Source organism: Thamnophis sirtalis, unplaced genomic scaffold, assembly GCF_051295495.1.
Source record: "Thamnophis sirtalis isolate CommonGarterSnake01/CBP01778 unplaced genomic scaffold, rThaSir2_p1.2 scaffold_14, whole genome shotgun sequence".
In the NCBI taxonomy this organism is placed as follows: Eukaryota; Metazoa; Chordata; class Lepidosauria; order Squamata; family Natricidae; genus Thamnophis; species Thamnophis sirtalis.
In genome coordinates, this window is record NW_028261394.1 from 20,680,302 (window position 1) to 20,704,666 (window position 24,365).

Here is a 24,365-nt window from a genome sequence, read left to right on the forward strand (position 1 = left end):
CAGCACTCTCAGGCAACTCCACAATGAAGTCCATGGATATCTCCTCCCACAGGTTAGCTGGGCTGGCTTCCAACTGTAGCAAGCCTGAGTCTTCCCAGGTAGGCGATTCCTGGATGCCCACACAAGGCAACTCGCCACATAAGTGTCTACTCTATACCCTTTTTCATTTTGGGTCACCAACGCTGTCTCTTTACCAAAAGAAGGGTCTTCACAAACCCAAAATGCCCTGTGGGGTTTTGCATCATGGCTCCTCTTCAGGACCAATGTTCTCTGGCTGATTAGGATGTACAGTTTACCCCCCTTCCATGCTAAGCCCTCCTTTAATATCCGGACATCTTTATGTCTCTGGAACCATCCTCCGCCCCCAAGGCATCTTTTAGTGGCTGCGTCAATGGGTGCCCAGTCAGCTGTGGAGGGGGGGGGACACCGTTCTCTGCTGTCTCATAAGCGCCAGCACTGCCAGCTGCCTGGATTGGATAATGGAGTTAACTGCTTCTTCTCGGACACTGCAGTACTAGGGAATGCAAGAGAGGACATCTACTAAGAAATTCTCGCCCCACCCCGCCGGCAAGTAGCAAAGGATGAAATTGAAGTGATTAAAATACCTGGTCCACCAGACTTGCTTAGGGACAGCTTGCTCGGGGTCTTTAACGCCTCCAGGCTCTTATAGACTGTCCACACTTCGAATGGAATCTTAACTATCCTCTAAAAACTAGCTCCACGTCAGAAAAGCCCTTCGGACCACATAAGCCTCCTTCTCCCAGATGGCCCAGCGCCTCTCAGTATCAGATAACTTGCAAGGTACATGGTTGCAACGCTCCCTTTTTGTTCCTCTGGAGTAAAACTGCCCCAACTGCCACAGTGCTAGCATGTACCTGGATCACAAAAGGCTCATCTGGGTTTGGGTCCTTCAAGATCAGCTGAGAAGCAAAGGGCCACTTCAGCTTTTCGAAGGACCGATTTAAAGGCTGGCTTGGTTTGGACTTCAGCCCTCCTCCCCATCTTGAGCAATCTGGTGATGGGAAGGGCTATCTAGGCCAGCATGGGGATGAACTGATGAACTGCCAAAGTTTGCAAATCCCAGGAAGTTCTGTAGCTGCCTCTTGGTGCAAGGGAACTCCCATTCTAGGATCACTCTCACTTTACCATTTCCACCCCATCCTTGGAGATGCGGTACCCCAGGTAGTCTAGGCTGGTCTTTTGAGAGTCAGATTTAGATAGCTTTCTGTGCAACTGGGCTTTATGCAACTTCTCAAGAACTTCCCTCACTAGCCTTGCGTGTTCTTCCATGGTCTTGGTATTCCAGGAGCCACAATAAAATGTCTCTATGTGGATCCGGGGCCTGAGGCTCACTGGCTTAATTAGGCAAGTTGCTGGTGCCCCTCCAGTAAAGGAGCCAACTAACCGTGAGAACTCCATGGGCTGCCTTAACTTCCTCAGCCTCAGTCCTAGTTTCTCCACTGTCTGAAAGATAATTAGGCACTGAGTGCACCCTGAGTCCAGCAAGGTCATTAGGCCCCTCCCTTATTCCTGGGGAGGGCACCAAAATCTCCACCCAGGTCATCATAGGGATGATGGTGCCACTGGCCATCGAATCATCTCCCCCTTCGCTTTCGCTCTTATAGAAGACCAAGCTGGGCTTGTTATGGGTCATAGTTCCCTCCCCTTGGCTGGATTGGGGAGAGACAACCTGTTGAGCTTCCCATGTTTTCTCTTTGTGAGAAGTGGCCTTCCTTCCCACATCAGATACACACTCACAGGCTCTGGTGGGGCTTCTCCCCTGTGGCAGGGGGTACACCCACTCTTCTTCCATGGGCCACTGGGTGTCTCTTGGGCATTCGAAAGGGCCGGTTCTCACATGCAGCTTGCTCCCAGTACTCCATCAGGTGGAGCTCCACATTTGTGGCTAACTGGTACCACACTTGAAGATTGCAGGGCACACACACCAGGGATAGGCAGTTTTGATACAGCTCCTTGTTCATCCCCAACCATAATTTGTAGACCAGGATAGCTTGGGCCAATCTCTCAGGTGAGCCACCAGGCTACAAGAATTGACCGTTGTCTTACCTGAACGGTCCTTCTATGGGTGCTGCGAAGGGAATCCAATCATGGGTTAACTTAGCCCTTTAGCCTTGAGACTGAGTATGTAAATTTCTAAACCACGCCTCCTCTGGCTGGACTTCCTTCCTTTCCCCAGTCTCGCACGAAGTTCGCCGAAGAGCAAGTATGTCAATGTCAATCAAGCCGCAGGCAATTCTGGCACTAAGCAGTCAAGTCCAGTCAGAGATAAGAAGTCACAGAGTCACAATCAAGGTGGAGCCCTGGCCAGCCGAAACTGCGGGCGGGTTTGGATTCCCTTCGCAGCACCCATAGAAGGACCGTTCAGGTAAGACAACGGTCATTCTCCTGTGTGCTGCTCCGGGAATCCAATCATGGGATATGCCAAAGCAATTAATTCCCAGGGCGGGAGCTAGGCTGGTCAGGCTCCTCCGCAGAAGGAAGGACCCTTTGCAACACTCTCCGCCCAAAGGATGCCTCAGCCGAGGCATAGACATCAATCTTGTAGTGTCGAATAAAGGGTGAGGGCGACGCCCAGGTGGCCGCCCTGCATATTTCCTCTACAGACGCTTGCGTAGCCCAGGCCGCTGTGGTGGCCGCACTCCTGGTCGAGTGAGGGGTGATCCGCCTGGGAACCGGTCGTGAGTGACTGTCATACGCCAAAGCAATGCACGCCTTCAACCATCGGCCGATGGTATGGGAAAAAACCTTTTGACCCATTGACAAAGGCTGGAAGGAGACGAACAGTGCTTCCGACCTCCTGAACGATGCCGTGCGCTTCACATAGCGGCGAAGAACCCTGCGAACATCCAGATGGTGCCACTGGCGTTCCTGAGGATGAGAGGGGTGAGGGCAAAAGTCCGGTAGGACGAGTTCCTGTGTCCTGTGAAACAGCGAATTTATCTTAGGAAGGAAGGTCGGGTCCAAATGAAGCACCACCCTGTTTGGATGGAAAATGCAAAGATCCGCGCGAACTGAAAGCGCTGCTAGCTCCAACACTCTCCTGGCCGATGTGATGGCCACTAGAAAGGCTGTCTTGAGCGTCAACAACCGGAGACTGATGGAGTGGATAGGTTCAAAGGGAGCAGCTGTGAGAGCTCTGAGAACCAAGGTCAAGTCCCACGTGGGATAAGGGTGTACGGTTGGCGGTCGTAAGTTGGAAGCGCCCTTCAAAAAGGTTCGGACCTGTGAGTGCTGAGATAAGGAGCGGCCTTGACCTCCCCCGATCACCGTTGACAAGGCTGTGACCTGGCGGCGAAGTGTGTTCGGTGCCAGCCCCTTGTTGAGGCCGGATTGTAAAAAGTCCAGAACTTGGGCCACCGAGGCCTTGATGGGATCGACCCCGGTGCGACGGCACCAACGACAGAAGGCCTGCCAGGTGGCTTCGTAAATGCGGGTAGTCGACGGGCGACGGGCCGCTTGAATGGTGGAAATGACTTCGTCAGAGTAGTGAAGAGCCGCTAGAATAGCCCGCTCACGTGCCACATGGCTAATTGCAATAGTTGGGGGGTCGGGTGTATGAGAGCCCCCTGGTTGAGCTGAATCCGGTCGTCCGGAATCCTCCAAGGACGCGAAACGGACAGATGGACAAGGTCTGCGTACCAGGGTCATCTGGGCCACATTGGAGCGACCAGCAGTACTTCCGCCTGCTCCGTCAAGATCTTCTGAATGACCGACGGAAGGATTGGGAGAGGAGGAAAGGCATAAAGAAGGCCGGCCGGCCACGGACTGCGTAGAGCGTCTACCCCCTCCGCTCCCGGGGTCTGGTATCTGGAGTAAAAGCGGGGAAGTTGCGCGTTGCGCGGGTGTGCAAACAGATCCACCTCGGGTTGGCCGAAACGGCGAGAGAGTTCCTGGAAGAGAATGGGGTGGAGTTGCCATTCCCCTTGATCCACAGTTGCCCTGCTCAGCCAATCCGCCTGTGTGTTGGCCTCGCCCGAGATGTGTTCCGCCCGAATCGATGAAAGTCTGGGCTTCGCCCAATGGAATAACTTTTCCGCTTCCAGCATCAGAGCCCTGGACTGTGTGCCCCCCTGGCGATTGATGTGGGCCTTGGAGGCCACATTGTCGGTCAAGATCAACACATGGCTGCGGGATACAATGTCCCAAAACTCCAGGAGGGCTAGACGGATGGCCCGCAGCTCTAGCCAGTTTATGCTGTTCGTCAGCTCTTGATCCGACCAGCGACCTTGAGCCACACTGTTCAGGGCGTGGGCTCCCCATCCAAACAAGCTGGCGTCTGTCGTGACCTGAATGCGGACCGGTTCCTTGAACGGGCATCCTCGGAGGAGCCTGGAGGACATCCACCAATGCAGGGACCGTCGGGCTTTGCTCGGGAGCCGCACCTTGATTTGGGAATGACTGGTATGCGCTCTCTGGAAGGGCAGCAGAAACCACTGGAGTGGGCGCGCATGGAACCTGGCCCAGGGAACCACGCCGATGCAGGTGATCATCTTCCCCAGCAGCTTGGACAGTGACAATAGCGGTACTTGCCTTTGAGACAGCACATGATGCGCCAGGTGGTATATGCTCTGTCTCCTCTCTGGAGACAGGAAAACTTCGCACGTCACAGAGTTGATGGTGGTCCCCAGATGGAGCAGGGACGTGGTCGGACGCAAGTGGCTCTTGGGCAAGTTGAGGACAAACCCATGGTTGCGCAATGAGTCCATCGTGACCTGCAGGTCTCGCAGGGCCTGGTCCCGAGAGGGCGACAGCACCAACACGTCGTCTAAATAACAATTGATGCGTATTGGAATTGAGCGAAGGGAGGCTGCTAGCACTGCCAAAAGTTTGGTGAATGTGCGCGGGGCCGAGGAGAGGCCAAATGGTAAGGCCCGGTATTGATAATGGTGGCCGTTGAAGTGAAACCGCAGGAACTTCCGATGCGCCGGATGAATGGGCACATGGAGGTACGCTTCTTTGATGTCTATTGAAGTCATCATGTCGCCTTGGCGGATGGAAGCCAATATGGTCTTTAGAGACTGCATTTTGAATTTTTGGTATTTGATATAATGATTGAGCCGTTTCAAATCTAGGATTGCCCTCCATCCCCCGGAGTTCTTTGGTACTAGGAACAAGATGGAATAGAACCCTAGGCCTTCCTGCCCTGTGGGTACTTGTTCTATGGCCCTGATGGTGAGAAGATGGTATATTTCGGCATCCATAAGGCGCTGCTTCGATGGGCATCTGGGCACGGGGCACCTGATGAACCTTCTCGGGGGGATGGACAGAAATTCTAGAGTGAGACCCAAGCTCACCACCTGAAGGGCCCATGTGTCCGATGTGAGCTCCGCCCACTGATGAGCGAAGGCCAAAAGACGCCCTCCTATGGGCCCTACTTCCTGCGAGTCACCGGTACCTTCGAAAGGACCGGTTGCCCGATCCTCGGAAAGACCTCCTATTCTGCGCCTGACTCTGCTGGCGACCCCTGTCTCTGGCTCCAGCGCGGTCCTGGCCACGATCCTGAGCCTGGGAAAAACCCCTGGTGTAACTAGGGACATAGGGAGCGGGAGTGAACCCCGAGTCCCCAGACCGAAAGGGCTGCCGCCTATTGTAAGGCTGCTGCCTTCTATTAACACGAGCACTGGTAGAGGGAAGGACCTTACGTTTATCCCGAGTCTCAATGAGAATGGGATCCAGCACTGAACCGAACAAGGCTCCGCCCTTGAAGGGCGTAGATGCTAGGCGCCACTTGGATTTGACATCAGCTTGCCAATGACGAAGCCAGAGCAAGCGTCAAGAGACCACATTAGAAACTATGGCCCAGGATGCAAATTTAGCCGCGCTAAGGGTGGCATCTGCAGAAAATTCCAGAGCCGCCATCAGCTTGGTGATATCCTGATGAAGGCGCATTTCCTCCGGGTCCAGTCTATCCTGCAGTTGCCTAAGCCAGACTAAGGAAGTCCTATTAAAAAAGGAAACTGCAGTAGCGGAGCGTAAGGCCCAAGCTGCAGCCTGATGGGTCTTGCGGATGACCGTCTCGGCCTTGCGGTCCTCAGCCTTTAATCCTTCTGAAATCTCAGAAGGAATTAACGCCGGTGAAGCAAGAGCAACAATGGGGGCGTCCACAGTGGGAAACTGGAGGAGACTTTCCAACTCTGGGGAAGACGTGTATAACTTCCTATCCCCTGACCCAGGAGGATTAACTGCAGTCGGTTGGTCCCACTGCTTCTGGATCAAATCAAGAAAAAGCATAGGAGAAGGAATAACATCCTGCAAAGCCACCTGCTCAGCAAAGAGGCGCTCGGTGGCATCCAGACCTACAGCAGCACTTTCCTTAGAAGCCGCCTCCCCCATGTGGGTGGTGGTCTTGGCCTTGTACAGTAAGGATTTTAAAAGAGCATGCCTGAATAGCCCGGGGGCAGTAGGCTGATCCCTAGGGAGGTCTTCGTCATCGGAAAATTCCCTATCCAGTATTTCACCTTCCTCCACCAAGGCAGACTCTGCACTGAAAACCGAGGGTAAAGGCGAAGGAGGATCCGTTTGCATAATGGAAGAATCCCCTTGTGATGCCTGAAGAGCTAGGCCTGAGTGGGCAGCAACAGGCCTGGAGGCCTGGGATCTACGCAATAACTCTGCATCCACCCCTTTAGAAATAGCCTCGGAGATCATGAAATATAAATCAGGAGGAAGGCCCAAATCCTGGCCCTCCAGAGGCCTGAGGCCTGCAGCTGTGGGCGTGAATGTGGCAGAAGGCCCAGCACGAGGAGGCGAACGAAGAGAGGCCCCACTAGCTTCTGAAATAATTGGGGGGGAACGAGGCCCAAATACCCCCGCCTCAGGAAGGGGAGCTTGGGGAAGCTGAATATCAGGAGACCAACCCTGCTCAGTAACACGCACCGGAGAGACGTTTTGTTGAATCAGAACCGGGGGTGGACAAATGGGGGCCCCAGATGCTTTTGGGGGAACCTTGGCCTTGTCTTTGCGCTTATGCGACTTGTCCAGGGGAGCAGATGAGGCTCGAGGCCTACTGCTGGAGGCCCTGGTTGCGGCCCTGCCGGGCCTAGGGCTAGCCCCCCCTTCGCCAGGGGAGCGGGGCTCGGAAACTGGCTCCACAGTACTTTTACCTACTGATTGATCGGCCATGGTTTGAATTTGAAAGAGCTCAATCACTGAAACAAAGGAATCCAATTGTGCTCCTCTCGCCAAGAACGCCACGTGAAAGCAGAGACAAAGAGAGAACGACCTCCTCCCTGAGTCAGCAGCCTCGAGTGAGGGAAAAGGGAGGGGCGGTAGCAGTGCGCAGACTCAGCGTGCGAAGAAAATCTGCTTTCTCATCCCGGACATTATCACGCATGCGTGAAATCGCTCCCAAATATGGCGACCGGCAGCAAGGGCGCGAAATTCAAATGTAAACGGCAGGGAGAAATCCCAACGGCCGATCCATGCAACCCTCTGGCAGCCGCTCCAGCGAGAGGACGAGGGAGGTAGGCAGAGAGAGGAGGAGAATAGCTCCGTTAGGCCCCAGCCTCAGATCTGACCACGCCCGCAGGCGGGTGCTATCCGGCATGGGAAGGGCGGCGCTGGGAGACTCAGCATCCCTACGCGCCGAAACAAAGGGAGGACAGACAGAGAAGCCGTTTGCAGACGGCAAGATCGTCTTACGCTCCGGCTGCAGGAACCCGATATCCTTACAAGGGAAGCAGCAAAGGAGAGGAATCGGCTGGCAGAAACTGCCGCTTTACCTCCAATCAGAAGAATCCACAGCAAAGAACCAAAGTAAATCCATTAATAGAAGCAATAATCCTGATAAATTGTCAATTAGTCAAGAGAGAATTGAAATAGGTCTCGTAGGCTTGGACTGAGTAAAGAGACTGGGGAAAGGAAGGAAGTCCAGCCAGAGGAGGCGTGGTTTAGAAATTTACATACTCAGTCTCAAGGCTAAAGGGCTAAGTTAACCCATGATTGGATTCCCGGAGCAGCACACAGGAGAACTTAGATGTACTCTGCCAATGGTCGCTAGGGAGCAGATGCGGTCTCTGCACACTGGGCTGCTGTGGGGTCTCACAGTGGCTACCTGAAAGCATCCAACTCTTGCAGCTTTAGAGCCCCCTTGCTGTGGAGAGACACCAATCATCCTGCTGCCCTCCCCTCCAGATTAGATGTAACAGCATTGACCGGTGAGCTTGTCCTGGTACTCCATGGCATCCCGTATAGTTCCAGATGTGGGTCAGGAAATAGGCCAAGTTGTTGGGTTGCCCATCAAAGCAGACTGCTAAGGGAGGCAACGGTCGGTCCTCTTGCTCCTCTTGCATTACGATCTACCCAGGCAGCAACCCCGCTGCTGCCAGGAGTGCCTGAACAGGGCTGCCTGTGCCGGCTCCTGCCCCACTGGTGGAGAGATGGCAGGGATGGATGCTGCCATCCCTTACTGTGAGGCTCTCACTGACCCGGGTGGAGTCAGCACCAACAGTTGCAGGAGGGGAGGAGACGGGGTTGGCAGTGATTTCATGGCCCTCGACTCCACTCCTGTGATTGCTGCCCTCAATGAAGTGACTCCTTGGACTTCCATCCCACTGAAGTTCTCCCTCAACTGTTCCATCAATGGACTGCAATCTGCGGCTGGGAATTTCCACTCGTTTGGGTCATCCCACTCAGCTGCTCGTTCCACTTGCTACCCTGGGTCACCTTGACTCCAGGGGAGATCAGTTGGTCCTCTGCTTCTGCCACCTTCCTCACATGGCTTGTCATCGGCCCTGGGGACCCAAAAAGGATCCTTCTGTTGCTCTGTGCCCCTTGAGTGTGGTCTGTTGCTCCAATTTCTTAGCCCTCTGGTTGCAGGGTGTGCTGGACATTTGCATCCTGGCTTTGGCTGCCCCTGGGGTCTCTTGAGAGGAGGCTTCCCCTAGCTTCGCCACCCCATCCCCATCCATTTTTTTTGTTGTATGCCAACATCTCAAAGCTGCCAAGCTGCTGTGGGATCCAAGTAGGCTGCTTCATTGAGAACTGGCTTAATGTCAACTGTCCAGTTAGTGAATCCAGAAAAAAAAACCCTCCTGGGACATTATTTTACCAAGAGTATAAAATTTTACTGAATAAACTACATTGACACAGAAGAAGAGAAATCAGCTCTGGATTTCCCCATGCAAAAGCAAGTATTGGTATTGAGTTTATTTATATGCTGCCCTTTTCCCTGGGGGGACTCAGGGCGGCTCACAACTTAAAGTGCAGTTAATTCCCCCGTTTCCCTATGGGCCACCCACAGTCCAATGCGTCCACCAATCACTTCTGTTCATTTTGTTATGGGAAACAGCCAGCCACGCTGGGACATCTTTCCAGTGTGCCCTTGGGATGCCAGAAATGTCTCATGGAAGCCAACAAATGCTTGAATACCATTCTCCCCCCCCCCCTTGCATTCCATCCACCTCCTTCCTTATTATTGTCAAGGTGTGGGCAAAGCAAAATGTAGACGGAAGTGCGATTCAGTCGTGACACTCATGCTGTCATCCTGCACATTCTCCAAGTTCAGGGGACAGCACATTTTCTTATTTTCTTTATTAAAATCCAGTGACTTACAGCTGCTTGCAGGGGTAGAGCAGTGGTCCTCAATCTTTTCCTTACCACAGACCTTCTTTAAATACCTTTGTTGGCTGTTTTTTCCTTGTGCTGCCAAACCCTCGACTCCTACTGTATTTTTCAGCGTATAAGACGCACCCTTTTCCCTCAAAAAAGAGGCTGAAAATCTGGGTGTGTCTTATACACTGAATACAGCATTTTTGGCCTACTGAACCCCCCAACCCCTTCACAAACATGGATGTGCAGAGGGTTTGGGAGGTTTGCAAAGTGCTACTGAGGGCTGGGGAGTGCAAAAAAAACAAAAAACAGGCCAAACTGCCCCCCAGCCCCCAGGAGCATTCTACAAGCCCCCCAAACCCTCTGCATGCCCCCTTTTTTTTGCAAACAATGGCCCGTTTTTTGAAAAACAGACCATTTTTTGCTCATTTAGGGGGGCAGCTCCCAGGAGCACTCTACAAGCCTCCCAAAGCTCTGCATGCCCCCCCTTTTTTGCAAAAAGCGAGGTGTGCAGAGGGTTTGGGAGGCCTGCAGAATGCAAAAACTTTTTTTTTAATTTACCTCTTCAGAATCATGGTGTGACTTATATTCCAATGTGTCTTATAGTCTGAAAAATACAGTAAGTACTTGATAAGCTAGTGGAAAATCAGCACCCCTGTTGACTGACTAAAGCTCTGGTCCCGGTGACTGATCCAGTTTGGACCCTGCAACTTTATCCTGGGGCAAGTAGATTTGCCTTCATTTGTGAAGGTGTCCCTCTGCAGATGTGGAGTTGGTCACAATGTGCAGCCACAAAATCAAAGCTCTTCCCCAGGGGCAGTTCAAGCAGCTGCATCTTTCACAAGGCTCAAACAACTGACTTCTGTCTACAGGCTGTCCTCGCTTAATGATGGATCGTTAGTGACCAGTCTCATCTGTTATCGTGAGACATCCTTCATTTTATCTAATATGTCCTCTCTTACAAGCTATACAGATGAATCTTCATTTACTGACCATTTAAACTTATGGCAGCACTGAAAAAATAGACTTGCATCTAGTTTTCAAATTGCGGCTTTTCCAGCCCCCCCCCCCCCAAGCAGTCATAAGATTGCAATTTGGCAAAAGGTGCACATTTACAACAGTCGCTGTGTCCTCTGGACACATGGTCACCATTTGGGACCTTCACAGCTGGCTTAGAACAAGCAAAGTCAATAGGGAACCAAAGGAAGTCACAAATTGCAGTCATGTGACATCACACTTAACAATCCCCAATGATTCGCTTAACAATTGCAGCTGGCTCATGGAGGTCTCCCTGAAATCCAATGAAGGGGATAGAACTCTGACCCATTACAAGCCTGGTCTGGTCTTCTACAAGAGCGAAAGCAAAAGGGAAGACGACCCGATGGCAAGTAGCACCATCATCCCTATGATGATCTGGATGGAGATTTTGGTGCCCTCCTCAGGAGTAAGAGGGGGCCCTCATGGCCTTGCTGAGGCTGAGGAGGTTAAGGCAGCCCATGGGGTTCTCCCAGTTAGATGGCTCCTTTACTGGAGTGGCACCAACAATTTGCCTAATGGAGCCAGTGAGCCTCAGGCTGGGACCCACACAGAGACTATTCATTTTATTGTGACTCCTGGAATACTGAGACCATGGAAGAACACATAAGGATAGTGAGGGAACTACTTGAGAAGTTGTGTAAAGCTTGGTTATATAAGAAGCTATTTAATCTGACTTTTACCAGAGCAGCCTAGACTACCTGGGGTACCGCATCTCCAAGGATGGGGTGGAAATGGACCCGAGGGCAATCATGTGGAATGGGAGGCCCCTCGGAATCGGAGGCAGTTACAGAGCTTCCTGGGATTTGCAAACGTTTACTGGCAGTTTGCCCAGATAGCCCTGTCCATCAACAGATTGCTCAAGATGGGGAGGAGGGCTGAAGTCCAAACTAAGTCATCCTTTAAATTGGCCCATCGAATGCCAAGAGGCCTTCGTAAAGCTGAAGTGGCTCTTTGCTTCTGAGCTGATCTTGAAGCACTCAAACCCAGATGAGCCTTTCATGATCCAGGCAGATGACAGCAGTGTGGCAGTGGGGGCAGTTTTATTGCAGAAGAATGAAAAGGGGGAGTTGCATCCCTGTGCCTACACATCTTGCAAGTTATCTGATACTGGGAGGCGGTGGGCCATCTGGGAGAAAGAGGCTTATGTGGTCAGATGGGCTCTTCTGACCTGGATGCAGTTTTAGAGGGTATGGTGGACAGACCACGAGAACCTGGAGGCATTAAAGGCCCCGAGGAAGCTGTCCCCTAAGCAAGTCCAATGAGCCCAGTATTTTAATCATTTCAAGTTCACCCTTCACTACATGCCGGGGAGGGGGGGATTTCTTAGCAGATGCCCTCTCTCACATACAGGACCATCTGAGAGGAAGTAGTTAACTCCATTATCCCATCCAGGCAGCTCGCAGTGCTAGCGCTCGCGAGGCAGCAAAGAACAATCTCCCCACAGCTGGCTGGGACTTTTAAATGTAACCACTAAGAGATGCTTTGGGGGCAGATGAGTGGTTTTAGAGACATAAAGATGGCCTGATGTTAAAGGAGGGCTTGGCATGGAAGGGGAGTGTATTGTACGTCCCAGCTAACCAGAGAACCTTGAAAAAGGGCATAGAAGCTTATTGATGGCGCATACAGCCAGTTGTCCTGTGTGTGCCTCCATGAAACAGCTACCTGGAAAGCCTCCAGGCTTGGTACAATTGGTAGCCAACTCAGGTAACCTGTAGGAGGAGATATCTATGAACTTTATCGTGGCGGTGCTTGAGATTGCTGGGAACACAATAATCTGGACTGTCATCAACCTGTTTTTAAAGTAAGCACACTTTGTAGTGTGTCTGAAGATTCTTTCTGCCCGGGTGCTAGCCAAGATGTTTGTGCAACACATTTACAGACTACACAGGGTCCTGAAGTACATTGTCTCGGACATGGGGGCGCAATTTACCGCAAAAGTTTGGCAGGAATTTTTGAAAATGGTAGGCTCCTTCCAGGGACTTAGCTCCACCTATCATCCTAGTACCAATGGGGCTTCTAAATGCATCAACCACTATTATCTTGGGAACTCTATTTGGAGCAGCACTGGTGGAAGACGACCTCCTATCCCCTCTATTTATTCCGGACTTTTTGGACTTATCCAGACCAACAGAAGAGGGGAATACGAACTACCCCCCCCCCCCCGTATACCTTCTCCGGACTATAACTGGACGCTAATCACAACATCTATTTTAATTACTTTAATTATGGAGAGCCATTTGGCTCGATCTGGACTCGCTTTTTAACAACGTAATAAGTGCGCAATTCTATTTTTTTCTTCCTTTTTTTATCTTTTGCTATCTTTTTCTTACTGTGTTTGGGATACGTTAGGAGTATGTATGAGATTGAATGAATGATCCCACTTTTTATCATTATTATTGTTGTATTTATGTGTTTTAATCACCATGTGGGGATTGTCTGAGTGAGTGAATGAGTATGTATGATTCGGAGGACCTGGTGGGATTTGCGGGGGCCACCGGGGTGGTTGGGGGAACTACATCCACGGGAGAGGGTCGGAGCATTGCGGTCATAACAGGGAGAGGCAGATACGGCGGGGACTTTAGGGCTGGCCATTACCGGGGAAGGAGGGTTCGCTATATCACAGAGATCCCTCCTTCCGGCCCTATGAGTCCCACTCCAAGGTCAGATGGCGCGAGCAGTCAGGACCCTGGTCTCAGGTTGTTGTCGCTAAATGCCAGGTCTGTTGTTCACAAGGCTCCCCTCGTCCGGGACTTGATAACAGACGAGGGCGCAGACCTGGCATGTATTACTGAGACATGGCTGGGCACGGAGGGAGGAGTCCCCCTCGTAGAGATGTGCCCAGACGGATTTCAGGTGCTTCATCAGCCGAGAGCCCAGGGAAGGGGTGGCGGTGTGGCTATTGTAATCCGGGAGTCTTTAGTACCTCGTAGGATCCCTGCTCCGGAGCTTGTCGGGTGTGAGTCCCTACTGGTGACGCTGGACCTCAAGGGTCAAGTGGGTTTGCTGCTTACGTACCTGCCTCCCAACTGCGTTGCAGCAGCCCTCCCCTCGCTCCTCGAGTCAGTAGCCGAGCTGGCAGTTGAGTTCCCTAGGCTTATGGTTCTGGGGGACTTCAATTTGCCTTCGCTCGGTGAACACTCTGATGGAGCGCAGGAGTTCATGGCTTCCATGACAGCCATGGGCTTGACCCAGGTAATTCGAGGCCCAACCCACTCAGCGGGTCACACACTCGACCTCGTATTCCTCTCGGAGCAGTGGAGTTATGATCTTGGTCTGAGGGGAAATGAGATCATTCCCCTGTCGTGGTCAGACCACTGCCTACTGAGGCTAGACTTCCGGAGGCCAAACCCCCACCGTAGGGAGGAGGAACCGACCAGGTGGTTCCGCCCCAGGCAACTTATGGACCCAGTAAGGTTCCAGACGGAGCTTGGGGTTATTCCAGATGCTCTCGCCCACAGTTCGGCGGAGACTCTTGCTGCTGCCTGGCACTCGGCAGCATCAGTCTCTGGACCAGATTGCGCCACTACGGCCCCTCCGGGTCAGCGGCCCACGGAGGCCTCCTTGGTTCACCGAGGAGCTCCGTGAGATAAAGCGCCGGAGGAGACGCCTAGAGCACCTGTGGAGGTCCGATAGGTCCGAGTCGAGCCGGGCACTGTTGACATCTTGCACCAAGGAGTATGTTTGGGCTCTAAGAACAGCCAAAAGATCACACATTGCCTCCTTGGTAGCGTCCGCCGAGTCCCGCCCAGCCGCCCTGTTTAGGATAACCCGCTCCCTCCTAAATAGGAGGGAGACGGAGAACCCCTTACAGGGTAAGGCTGAGGAGTATGTACAGTTCTTGGCGGACAAAGTTGCTCGGTTTCGATCGGACCTGGACTCCACTCCTGCAGATCCAGCCGAGACACAAGGGAATGATCTGGCAGACCATCTCTGGGTTGAGTTTCAGGATGTTGCCTCCGGGGATGTGGACAAGGCTATGCGAGCTGTGAGTGCCTCCACCTGTATACTGGACCCGTGTCCCTCCTGGCTGGTTGCCAACAGCAGTGAGGTGACACGAGGCTGGATCCAGGCGGTTGTTACCACCTCTCTTCGGGAGGGCCATCTCCCCACCGCGCTGAAGGCGGCGGTGGTGAGACCCCTCCTGAAGAAACCGTCCTTGGATCCAGCAGTTCTTAACAACTACCATCCAGTCTCCAACCTCCCCTTTGTGGGGAAGGTTGTTGAGAAGGTGGTGGCCTTCCAGCTTCAGCGTACCTTGGAGGAAGCTAACTATCTTGACCCCTTCCAGTCTGGCTTCAGGCCCGGTTACAGCACAGAAACCGCTTTGGTCGCATTGACCGATGATCTCTGGAGAGCCAGAGATGGAGGCCATGCGTCCATCCTGGTTCTCCTTGACCTCTCAGCGGCTTACCATGGTATCCTTCTGCGACGACTGCGGGAGGTGGGGGTGGGCGGCACTGTTTTGCAGTGGTTCTCCTCCTACCTCTCGGACAGGTCGCAGTCGGTGTTGGTGGGGGGGCAGAGATCGTCCCCGAGGCCCCTTACTTGTGGGGTGCCGCAGGGCTCAGTCTTATCCCCCCTGCTATTTAACATATACATGAAACCGCTGGGCGAGATCATTCGGAGGCACGGGATAAAATACCATCAGTATGCGGACGATACACAGTTGTATCTGTCCGCCCCGTGCCAACTCAATGAAGCGGTGGAAGTGATGAACCGGGGCCTTGAGGCTGTCAAAGACTGGATGAGAGCTAACAAACTGGTGCTCAACCCGGAAAAGACCGAGTGGCTGTTTTTTTTCCTCCCAATAATTTGGTTAATGTTCCATCAATCAGGCTGGGGGGACAAAATTTATACCCCTCAGACAGGGTCCGCAACTTGGGAGTCCTCCTGGATCCACAGCTGAGTTTTGACCATCATTTGTCAGCTGTGACCAGGGGGGCATTTGCTCAGGTTCGCCTGATGCGCCAGTTGCGGCCCTACCTGAACCGGGAGGCACTCACAACAGTCACTCGAGCCCTTGTGATCTCCAGGCTGGAATACTGCAATGTGCTCTACATGGGGCTGCCCTTGAAGAGCATCCGGCGACTTCAGCTAGTCCAGAATGCGGCCGCGCGAGTGATCGTGGGCGCACCACGGTTCGCCCACATAACACCGATCCTCCGTGAGCTGCGCTGGCTACCTGTTGATCTCCGGGTGCACTTCAAGGTCCTACTTACCACTCACAAAGCGCTCCATGGTAGTGGATCTGGCTATTTGAGAGACCGCCTTCTGCCAATTACCTCCCTGCTTCCCATCAGATCGCACAGGGTAGGCCTCCTCCGAATTCCATCCGCCAGTCAGTGCCGACTGGCGACTACGCGGAGGAGAGCCTTCTCAGTTGCAGCTCCGACGCTATGGAACAATCTCCCCGTGGAGATCCGCACCCTCACCACCGCCCAGGCCTTCCGCACGGCCCTTAAGATCTGGCTATCCCGTCAGGCCTGGGGATGAAAAATGTTAGTTTGTCCCCTCCCGAATGATGAATGAATGTTGTGCTCTATTTTTAATATTATGTATTGTCTTATGTTTTTTGTCTTTTTACCCCCTTCCCCGTGTTTTGTAAGCCGCCCTGAGTCCCCTCAGGGAAAAGGGCGGCCTATAAATTATAATAAACACTCTAAACTCTAAACACTCTAAACTCATTAATAGAGCAATACCTACACTGTTATGTAAATTATCAGCAGACCTATTGGGCTGAGCGCCTGCCTTTCACAAAGATGGCATATAACAACTCAGTGCACAGCAGCATAGGTTTTACCCCTTTCAAAGTGGCCACGGAAACTGAGTTTGTGCCCATGCCAGAGCACTCATTAGCTGACTGGATGGATAATCTAAGAGCCATGTGGCCCTCTGTGCCTCAAGCACTAAATAAAGCTAGGGAAAGCCAAAAAAAAGGGAAGCAGATTACCCCTCCCCCCAGGGAATTTAGAGTGTATTTGTCCACCAAGTATCTAAACCTGAGACAGAGCCTTATAAAAAGTTAGATCCCAATACTAGAGCCTTTCCAGACCATCCAGATCATGAATCCAGTGATGGTGGAGCTGAAATTGCCAAAAAGCAATAGGTGGGCTCATCTGATATTTCACTGCAGTCTTTTAAAACCCTTTCCAGAATCTGGGCTAAGACTAGTTGAAGGACCACTTCTTCCCCCATACTAGTTATGAGAAAGGAGCACTATGAGATCAAAAACATTCTGGATTCCAGATCATCACAAGGGAAAAATTATAATACCTAGTACTGTGGAAAAGCTACCGGTTAGCAGACGTTGAGTGAGTGGCTGCTCCAGACATTAGAGCAGCGGGGTTACTTAAGAAGTTTCACACTAGGTACCTTCAATGGCCACAATAAGGAATGTAGCCGTAGTTGGGTTATAGGTAATAATACGTATGTATGTTTATTATTATTTCAGGTCTATCCTTCTTCCGTCGGGTCAGCATGTCAAGACTGACTCACACTTTCACCTATATTCTGCTTCGCTCGCAGCTTGACAAAAAAAGGGAGGTGGTGGAATGGAATGCAAGGATGGGGGGAATGGTTTCCAAGTATCCGTCAGTTCCTGTGAGACATTGCTTCCACCTCAAGGACACATCCCAGCGTGACTGGCTGGTCAAAATGAACAGAAGTAATTGGTGAATGTAATGAACTGTGGGTGGCCCATAGAAAAAGAGGGAATTAACTATGCATGCTTTTGCAGAGCTGGTTTTGCTTATCCTGTGCGAATATGGTTTATCAGTAAAGTTTTATACCAGTGGTGGGTTGCCAATTTTTTTGCTACTGGTTCGTGTGCGCTCCCGTGCGCATGCACAGAAGCATCTGTGCGGGTGAGCAGAGCCTCCCACCGCCGCTACTACTGATTCACCCAATCCAGGCCAAGCCAGCAGCAACTCACCTCTGTTTATACTCTTGGTAAAATAATGCCCCAAGATTTTCCTTTTCTGGCTTCACCAACGGGACAGTTGACATTGAGATGGAAATTGATCATTAAAAAGGAGAGGTGTGTTTCATGTGAAATTTTGGGAGAGATTTGTGTTGTTTTATTGAGATTTCTGAGTGTGTTTTTCTGGCTTTGGCCTAGCTACTGGACTTTCTGTTCCCTAGCAACCGGGGGGGGGGGGCGCGATGGAGTCAAAGAGGAGGGGCTAAAATACAAAATTAAAAATATTAGGGGTGAAACCTTGCGAGGAGGAGGAAAAGGAGTAGAGGGAGAGGCTGGGAAAGGGGTGGGGTGAAAGCTTGTGAGGAGGAGGAGGAGGAGGAGAAAAAGGAGAACGAGGAGGAGGCGGATGCTTGGGGATGTAGATAAAGAAGATATTTTCCCCTTCATGGAAGAATCAGGACATTGCACCATCTTGTTCAACATAAAAAGAATAAGAAAATATATTGCACTGAAAGGGAGACTGGGAGGAGAACTGGGAGGTGGGTACAATACCCAGGAGTGAAAGAGCACAAAAAACACTTGCCCAGGGCTCCCTTGGGCATGGCAAACAGGAAGGGGCAAGTAGAAAAGACCACCTCCTGGTGGCTTCAAGGCCTTCAGCTGTGCTAGTGACTAGGGCGATAGCCCAGCCAATTTATAAGGCACCATGCTGAAGAGGGCTGGAGTAGACTTCCAAAAACATGTCCAAAGGGGTGATGGAGAAAGTTCTGATCTCAGGGGTGGCACAGAGGGACTGACCTCCTGAATCTTTGTGGTCCTATGGAATACTGAAAGCATGTCACACAGGAGCTCTCACAAGATAGTTACCCCACTGAATGCAGACAACTTCAAAACGCCAATTTCTCAGAAAACAACATCTTTTTATGCCCCATGGTTAGAATGCAGTATTGCAGGCTAATTCTGCGAACTGCTAAGAGTTTGATCCTGACCAGCTCAAGGTTGACTCAGCCTTCCATCTTTCCAAGGTCAGTAAAATGAAGACCCAGATTGTTCTTTTCTAAAAAAAAATAAAGCAATCTTTAAAAAGAGATGTGAGGAAGGGCAGTCCCAGCAGGCTCTTCCTTGTCTGTTCCTTGTCTGATCCACAGTCTCTTCTTCCCAAATCATTGAGCATAATTTATCTGGCCTTTAGATTTGCAACAAGGCATCCTGGTTTATTTGACACTATTGTGACATTTATCCAAACAGTTTAAACCTCTTAGCCAGACTCAAGGGTCTCATATCCATCTGTGGTGGAATCTCCAGCTAGACTGAAGGGAGGGGCTAAGAGGGGGTCAGGTTTAGAGTCCTTGCCCTGCAGGGAGCAGCAGACCTCTCCCAGAATGCCCGGAGCCTTGTCTGACCATTCCCAGGGGAATGCAGTCCGTCTGATTCGTGTAACAGAGGTGATTAACAACAGAGCTTATGCTTGAGACTGCTCACGAGTAGTTCTGGGTTTCCTTCTTCCTGACATCATGGTATCAAACCAAACAGAGTGAGTGGATTAGCCACTTCATTTGTAGGTATGTTGGATCCTGCATCAGTAAGAATGGGGCCAATTCTACATACTGGGTTTCCCAATTTGGTCTCGTGGTTAAGGTCCCAGGCTAGAAGCTGTGAGAAACAGGTGAGCTGGCTGGCAGACTTTGGGCCAATCACCAGGAGACCGTGAGTTCTGGCGAGGTCTCACTTGCATCTTCAGGCTGGTGTTTTCGGCTTAAAGCGTGGTCGGAGCTGCCGTCTTTCTATAAATCTTGATGGGGGTGGGGTGTAAACCAAGATTTATAGAAAGATGGCAGCTCCGACCACGCTTTAAGCCGAAAACACCAGCCTGAAGATGGCGAGTGAGACCTCGCCAAAACGTTGCCAAGACAATCTCAAATTTACATGGGAAAAGACCCAAATACAACAAGACCAACATACCTACACCGGTGCAAATCCAGAAATATATATATATGCTGGTCTTGTTGTATTCAGGTCTTGACTAAAACTTCTAAAATAAAATAAAACAAATAACAATTTCCAGAAATGAACAAAGAATCTCATGAGGATGGAATACAGAAGCGGAGAAGTGCCGGATGAATGTTACCTGACACATGAATAGGGATTGGTGGTGGTGGGGATACCCATTGCCTTTTTCTGCAGGAATGGGATTTGCAAGACAAGACAAGATTCACTGTTGCAATACTAAGCAAATTGGCTCGTCTGACTTTTTCTAATTGGAAAATTGTGTGCAATGTTTTTCTGGGTTAGGAATGGAATGAAATAGAATAGAATAGAACAGAATATAATATAGAAATAGAAATTAAAATAGAATAGAATAGAATAGAATTTGGAATAATAGAACAGAACAGAACATAATATAGAAATAGAAATTAGAATAGAACAGAACAGAATAGCTTTATTGGTCAAGTGTGATTGGACACACAATCACACTTGTCTCTCATGCAGTAGCTTTCGGTGTACATGCAAAGCAACAGAATCATCATCACCATCACCATCCCAATAACAGGGGGAAGTAAAGAAGTTAATAAGACGGCTAAATGAGAATCCTACAGCCATGCTGGGTACACAGACGTAAGGCAGTGCTGTGGGAACGAGGCATTTACCAGAGTGTGGCAGGAGGGAAAAAGCTGCCTTCGTGTCTGATTATCTTGGCCTGCAATGCCCTGCAATGCCCTGTAGCATCATCCCATGGAGAGGAGTAGAAACAGTCTATGTCCAATTTCTCCAGATATTTTCTCAGCCTTCCTTCTGACCCGTGCAATGGACAGATATTTGTCCTATTAATGCCAAGGGCTCAACTGGCCAGATAAACCAGGCATCTCCCAGAACCCAGGGCTAACCCAAGTTAAGCTCTTGGGGCCCCCTGCTTGGTGAGGGCCACGGGAGGAGGCTTCAAGGGCTGGCTTCCCGAGAGCCGTCCACCATGGGGTGGCCTTTTGGAAAAGCAACTCACCTCAAACTTCTGCCTGAACTCCTCATTGCCTTCTTCACCTTCAGCTGGGACAGGGACGTTGAAGTATTCTCCCTCTTCCTGGCTCAGGAGCTTAAACCTGGAGAGAGGAACAGGGAGTTGTCAAAGAAGGTATGTCCTGTTCTTTTTTTTTTAATTAGTTGTGCTCACTTTTAAAGAAAGGAATGGTCCAAGCAGAAGATGCACAGGTAACAGAGGTCGACACTCAAGCACCCCAAGAACAGAAGCGGATGGAAACCTTGATTGAGGGCATTGCGCTGTGGGTGATGCCTCTGAACCCTTTCCCCACATCCAAAAATGCTTAAAAGAAGCAAACAAAACCCACAGAGAGGCAGAATGGGGCAAATGCATGCTTTGGTTTGCAGGTTATTTTAAAAATAGGCAATTCTGTCTTTTTAAATTCAAATTTTCCTTTTTTAATTGTATAAAATGCAAAAAAGGAAAAGAAAATAGGAAATGAAGGGAAGGGAACAGAAAAAGGGGTGTGAAATGCAAGGGGGAAGAGAAAAAGAAAGAAAAGGAGGCATTGACTTCCAACTCTTCCTAGCACAGTATAAGATAAATACACTCCAACCTCAACTTTTGGCTTCTACACATTAATTTCTATAACACCAAATCTTTCTAATCAACAAAACCAAAATCAAAGTTTTATTTTTTTTAATTGAATACTTTATTTAAAGAGGAAAATATGTTCTTATTTGAATATCACTTCTGGAATTTTGTTTGTCAAGAAAAAAAATGGGCAGTTTTTTCTCTCCCTCTTGCTGCTCACTCAGCCTACTTAACATTGGGCAGCCAATTGTGCCTGCAGAGGAGGCCTGTGTGGCTCCAGACCAAGAGGGGATTTTCAAGATTAAAGGGAGGAAGAAGCATCTCCTGCTGGAGGATGGGGACTGAGCAGACAAGACGGGATTTGCATCGTGTCAAGGCCCCTTCCTCGCCCCCTCCCTCTCCTCTGGGTATGTACCATGGCTCTTTAGAGATGAAAAACGGATGGGAGCTCTCCTCCTCGCAGAGTTTATTTAAGCCAAGTACTGTGACAAGGAAAATTACTTAGATCTCCACTTACTGGTTTTTAAAAATGCGGCACGTAGCTGCTTACCATATATTTTACATGCTCTCTAATGTGCTCAGCTGGTAGAGTCAAACTGGAGCCCAGACCGCAGGTGACAAGGAAGCCAAAGGAAATAGGAGAGACGGAAGGAGGACCTGGCTGTCAGCCAATGCACAGACAGGGCACATTGTCCCCAGCGGCCCTAAGCCTCTGAAGGCCACTCCTGACCCCCCTGGCTGCCCGAGCCCTTATGGAAGGCTAGCACTGTGAAAGGGCCAAGTGATAAGAGGCTTCCCTTCCAAACATCCCCCCCCCCAGTGCCTTCTCCCCCATGGCTTTGGCCGAGCCCACACATCACGCTTAATCTGCTAGTGACTGGTTATGCCCAATAAACATGCCAGGCTTGATTAGCTTTCACCCAGACTGGATTTGGGCAGAATGAAGCCCTAAGTTACAGGGAGCCATAAAGGCTCTTTTTTGGCAAGGTCTTGCAGACAACAATGCCGCCTGACAACTGAACTTGGCAAGCATGCCATCCAGATGAGTAACAGGCCCAAGTTGGCATGTGGAGATGTTGTGATTGCATGCCGAATCAAAGCGTATCTTAATCAATTATCAAAGGTCATGTGAGCCACTTAATTTATGGAGACCTTCGTAAATGACATTGGAACTGTAATGAATGAAAATAATTTTGAGAGGTGCCTTTAAGCTATAGCTTGCTTAGCTTATGCTTAAATTCTCTCAAGTGTCCCTTTTTGTGACTTGCCATAAGGTGTGTGATCACAGCCCTTTGTTTAGATTTTCATTTAATGTACTCTAAAAGCAGGTTAAGCAAGATTCCCCCACCCCAAGTCTCTCTCATTAACCGCCCAGATTGGAGGGGTTTGGCAAATACACCAAAAGAATATTGTCACAACTCTGCCCCTGGATATCAACTTCCATTTTCCATTAGCTTCATTAAACCTTCCTTAGCTAGCATTTCAGCAAGGAACAGAAATGCTAGGATATTCTGCTTCTTCAAATGACAGGATAAATCATTTTACGACTCCAAGATAATCTACGGGATTCAATCCTAGTATGATGTAACATCCCAGTTTTACTGGGTCAACCTATTTGGGAAGAGTCTGGGGCAATGCCCTCTCTGCTCAGTCAAATGCCTTTTCAGTGCCAGGCAGCCAAGAAAACAAAGTGAGGAGCAAAGCCACAGCACCAGAAACAACATTGGCACTTGCCACCCCCTGCCATTGTGCTAATACTTGAATGAGGCAGCCCTACCTCAGCAGCCAACATCTGTAACAGTAGAAAGGTACGGAAATACATGATTCGGCGTGAATTGGCTTTCATATACACATTCTAGCAAGCAGCTGATCTCAATGTCCTTCTGGGCATATTTTTACAATATACAAAATATTACTAAATTAATATTAATATTAATTAACATACAATATGTCATTTTGTGAATATCTAAGTGCATACATCCAGTAATATATATTGTATACGTATTGTGCATCATTTATACTGCAAACCACATCACTTTTGGAAAACTGAGGTTCAGATTAAAATATGCAAAATGAATAACTTAGCATAAAAATATAAATAGAATAAAATTCTCCTCCTCTTGCCTGGGAATCAACATTAAAACTGCATCTCTTGATGGAAAGAAATGAGCGAGTTTACATTATTTATCCATCACTGGAAATCCTCAGATGCAGGAATCCATAAATGGTTCTTCACTTAGGACAGCCAAGCCATCAGCACCTTTCTCAAGAACTGGCCTGGACAGATAGCATTAATTTGCCTCCCTTTCCCTGCCCACACTTTAAACATTCAATTCTCAACTTCACTTGAATGGGTACTAAAACCCTTCTGCCCAGGGGTGGGTTCCAGCTGGCACTACTGCCGGTTCACTCGTCTGTGCACTTTGCACATGCACGAATGCTTGTTGCACACTGCGCATGCATGCATAGTGCAATTAACATTGTTCTGTGCATGCGCAGATCTGAAAAACAAGATGGCAACGCCAACAGCACCGACCAGGGAATCAGTTCAGGGGTGAGGCAGGCCTGGGTTGCTGCCGGTTCCAGCGACCCAGGCAGCCAAATCACTACCAGTTCGGCCAAACCGGTCCAAACCAGTAGGAACCCACCACTGCTTCTGCCCATAAAGAAAAGAAAAGGAGAGCTGGTCACTTCCAACATCTTTTGCTGTGCTTATATAACTATCATTCATTCATTCTCATATCTAGGAAATGCCCATCTTCCTGAGAAAGGGACTGGGGGTGTACAAATAAATGTTTAAAACATAAAACTTAAAATCACCACCATCATTCTAGCCATTGTCTATTCACTGCAGGATGAGGGCCTCTTCCGCATGTTCCAACCAAAAGGATCCTGAGCTTTCTTTTAGCAATTGGGCCCACCATACTTGCTGATGTCGTCTCTCCATCTTGTTTTGTGCCTCTTCTGGAGGCTTTTGATCAAGTGGGACCCATTCTAGGACTGCCTTGGCCCACCTGCCCTCAGTTCTTCTTGCTAGGTGATCAGTCCATCTCCACTTCCATTCTTTTACTCTCTTGATGATATTGGATGCTTCCCTTTGTTCTCTCAGCCATTGCAGGTCTTTCTATCTTATCTTGCGATGCCGAGCATGGATCTTTCTATGGCTCTTTGCACCACTTGTAGCTTTTGCATCGATTGTGAGGCGAGTGTCCCTGTTTCACTGGCATATATTAGAGCAGGTAGCACACACTGATCAAAAACTTTTCTCTT

The 24,365-nt window shown here is 50.0% G+C and overlaps 1 protein-coding gene and 1 pseudogene across 3 annotated transcripts in view; both read right to left on the reverse strand.

Annotated features, from left to right (window-relative positions):
• Nucleotides 1-24,365, reverse strand: part of PRKCB (protein kinase C beta) — a 268,543-nt gene that overhangs the window by 91,687 nt on the left and 152,491 nt on the right. For all 3 annotated transcript variants that reach the window (XM_087729053.1, XM_087729052.1, XM_087729054.1), the window contains one exon: nt 20,526-20,622. In XM_087729053.1, coding sequence (XP_087585179.1) covers nt 20,526-20,622 — 97 coding nt within the window. The remainder of the gene's footprint in view (nt 1-20,525; nt 20,623-24,365) is intronic.
• Nucleotides 4,712-6,669, reverse strand: LOC148042727 (lamina-associated polypeptide 2-like; annotated as a pseudogene).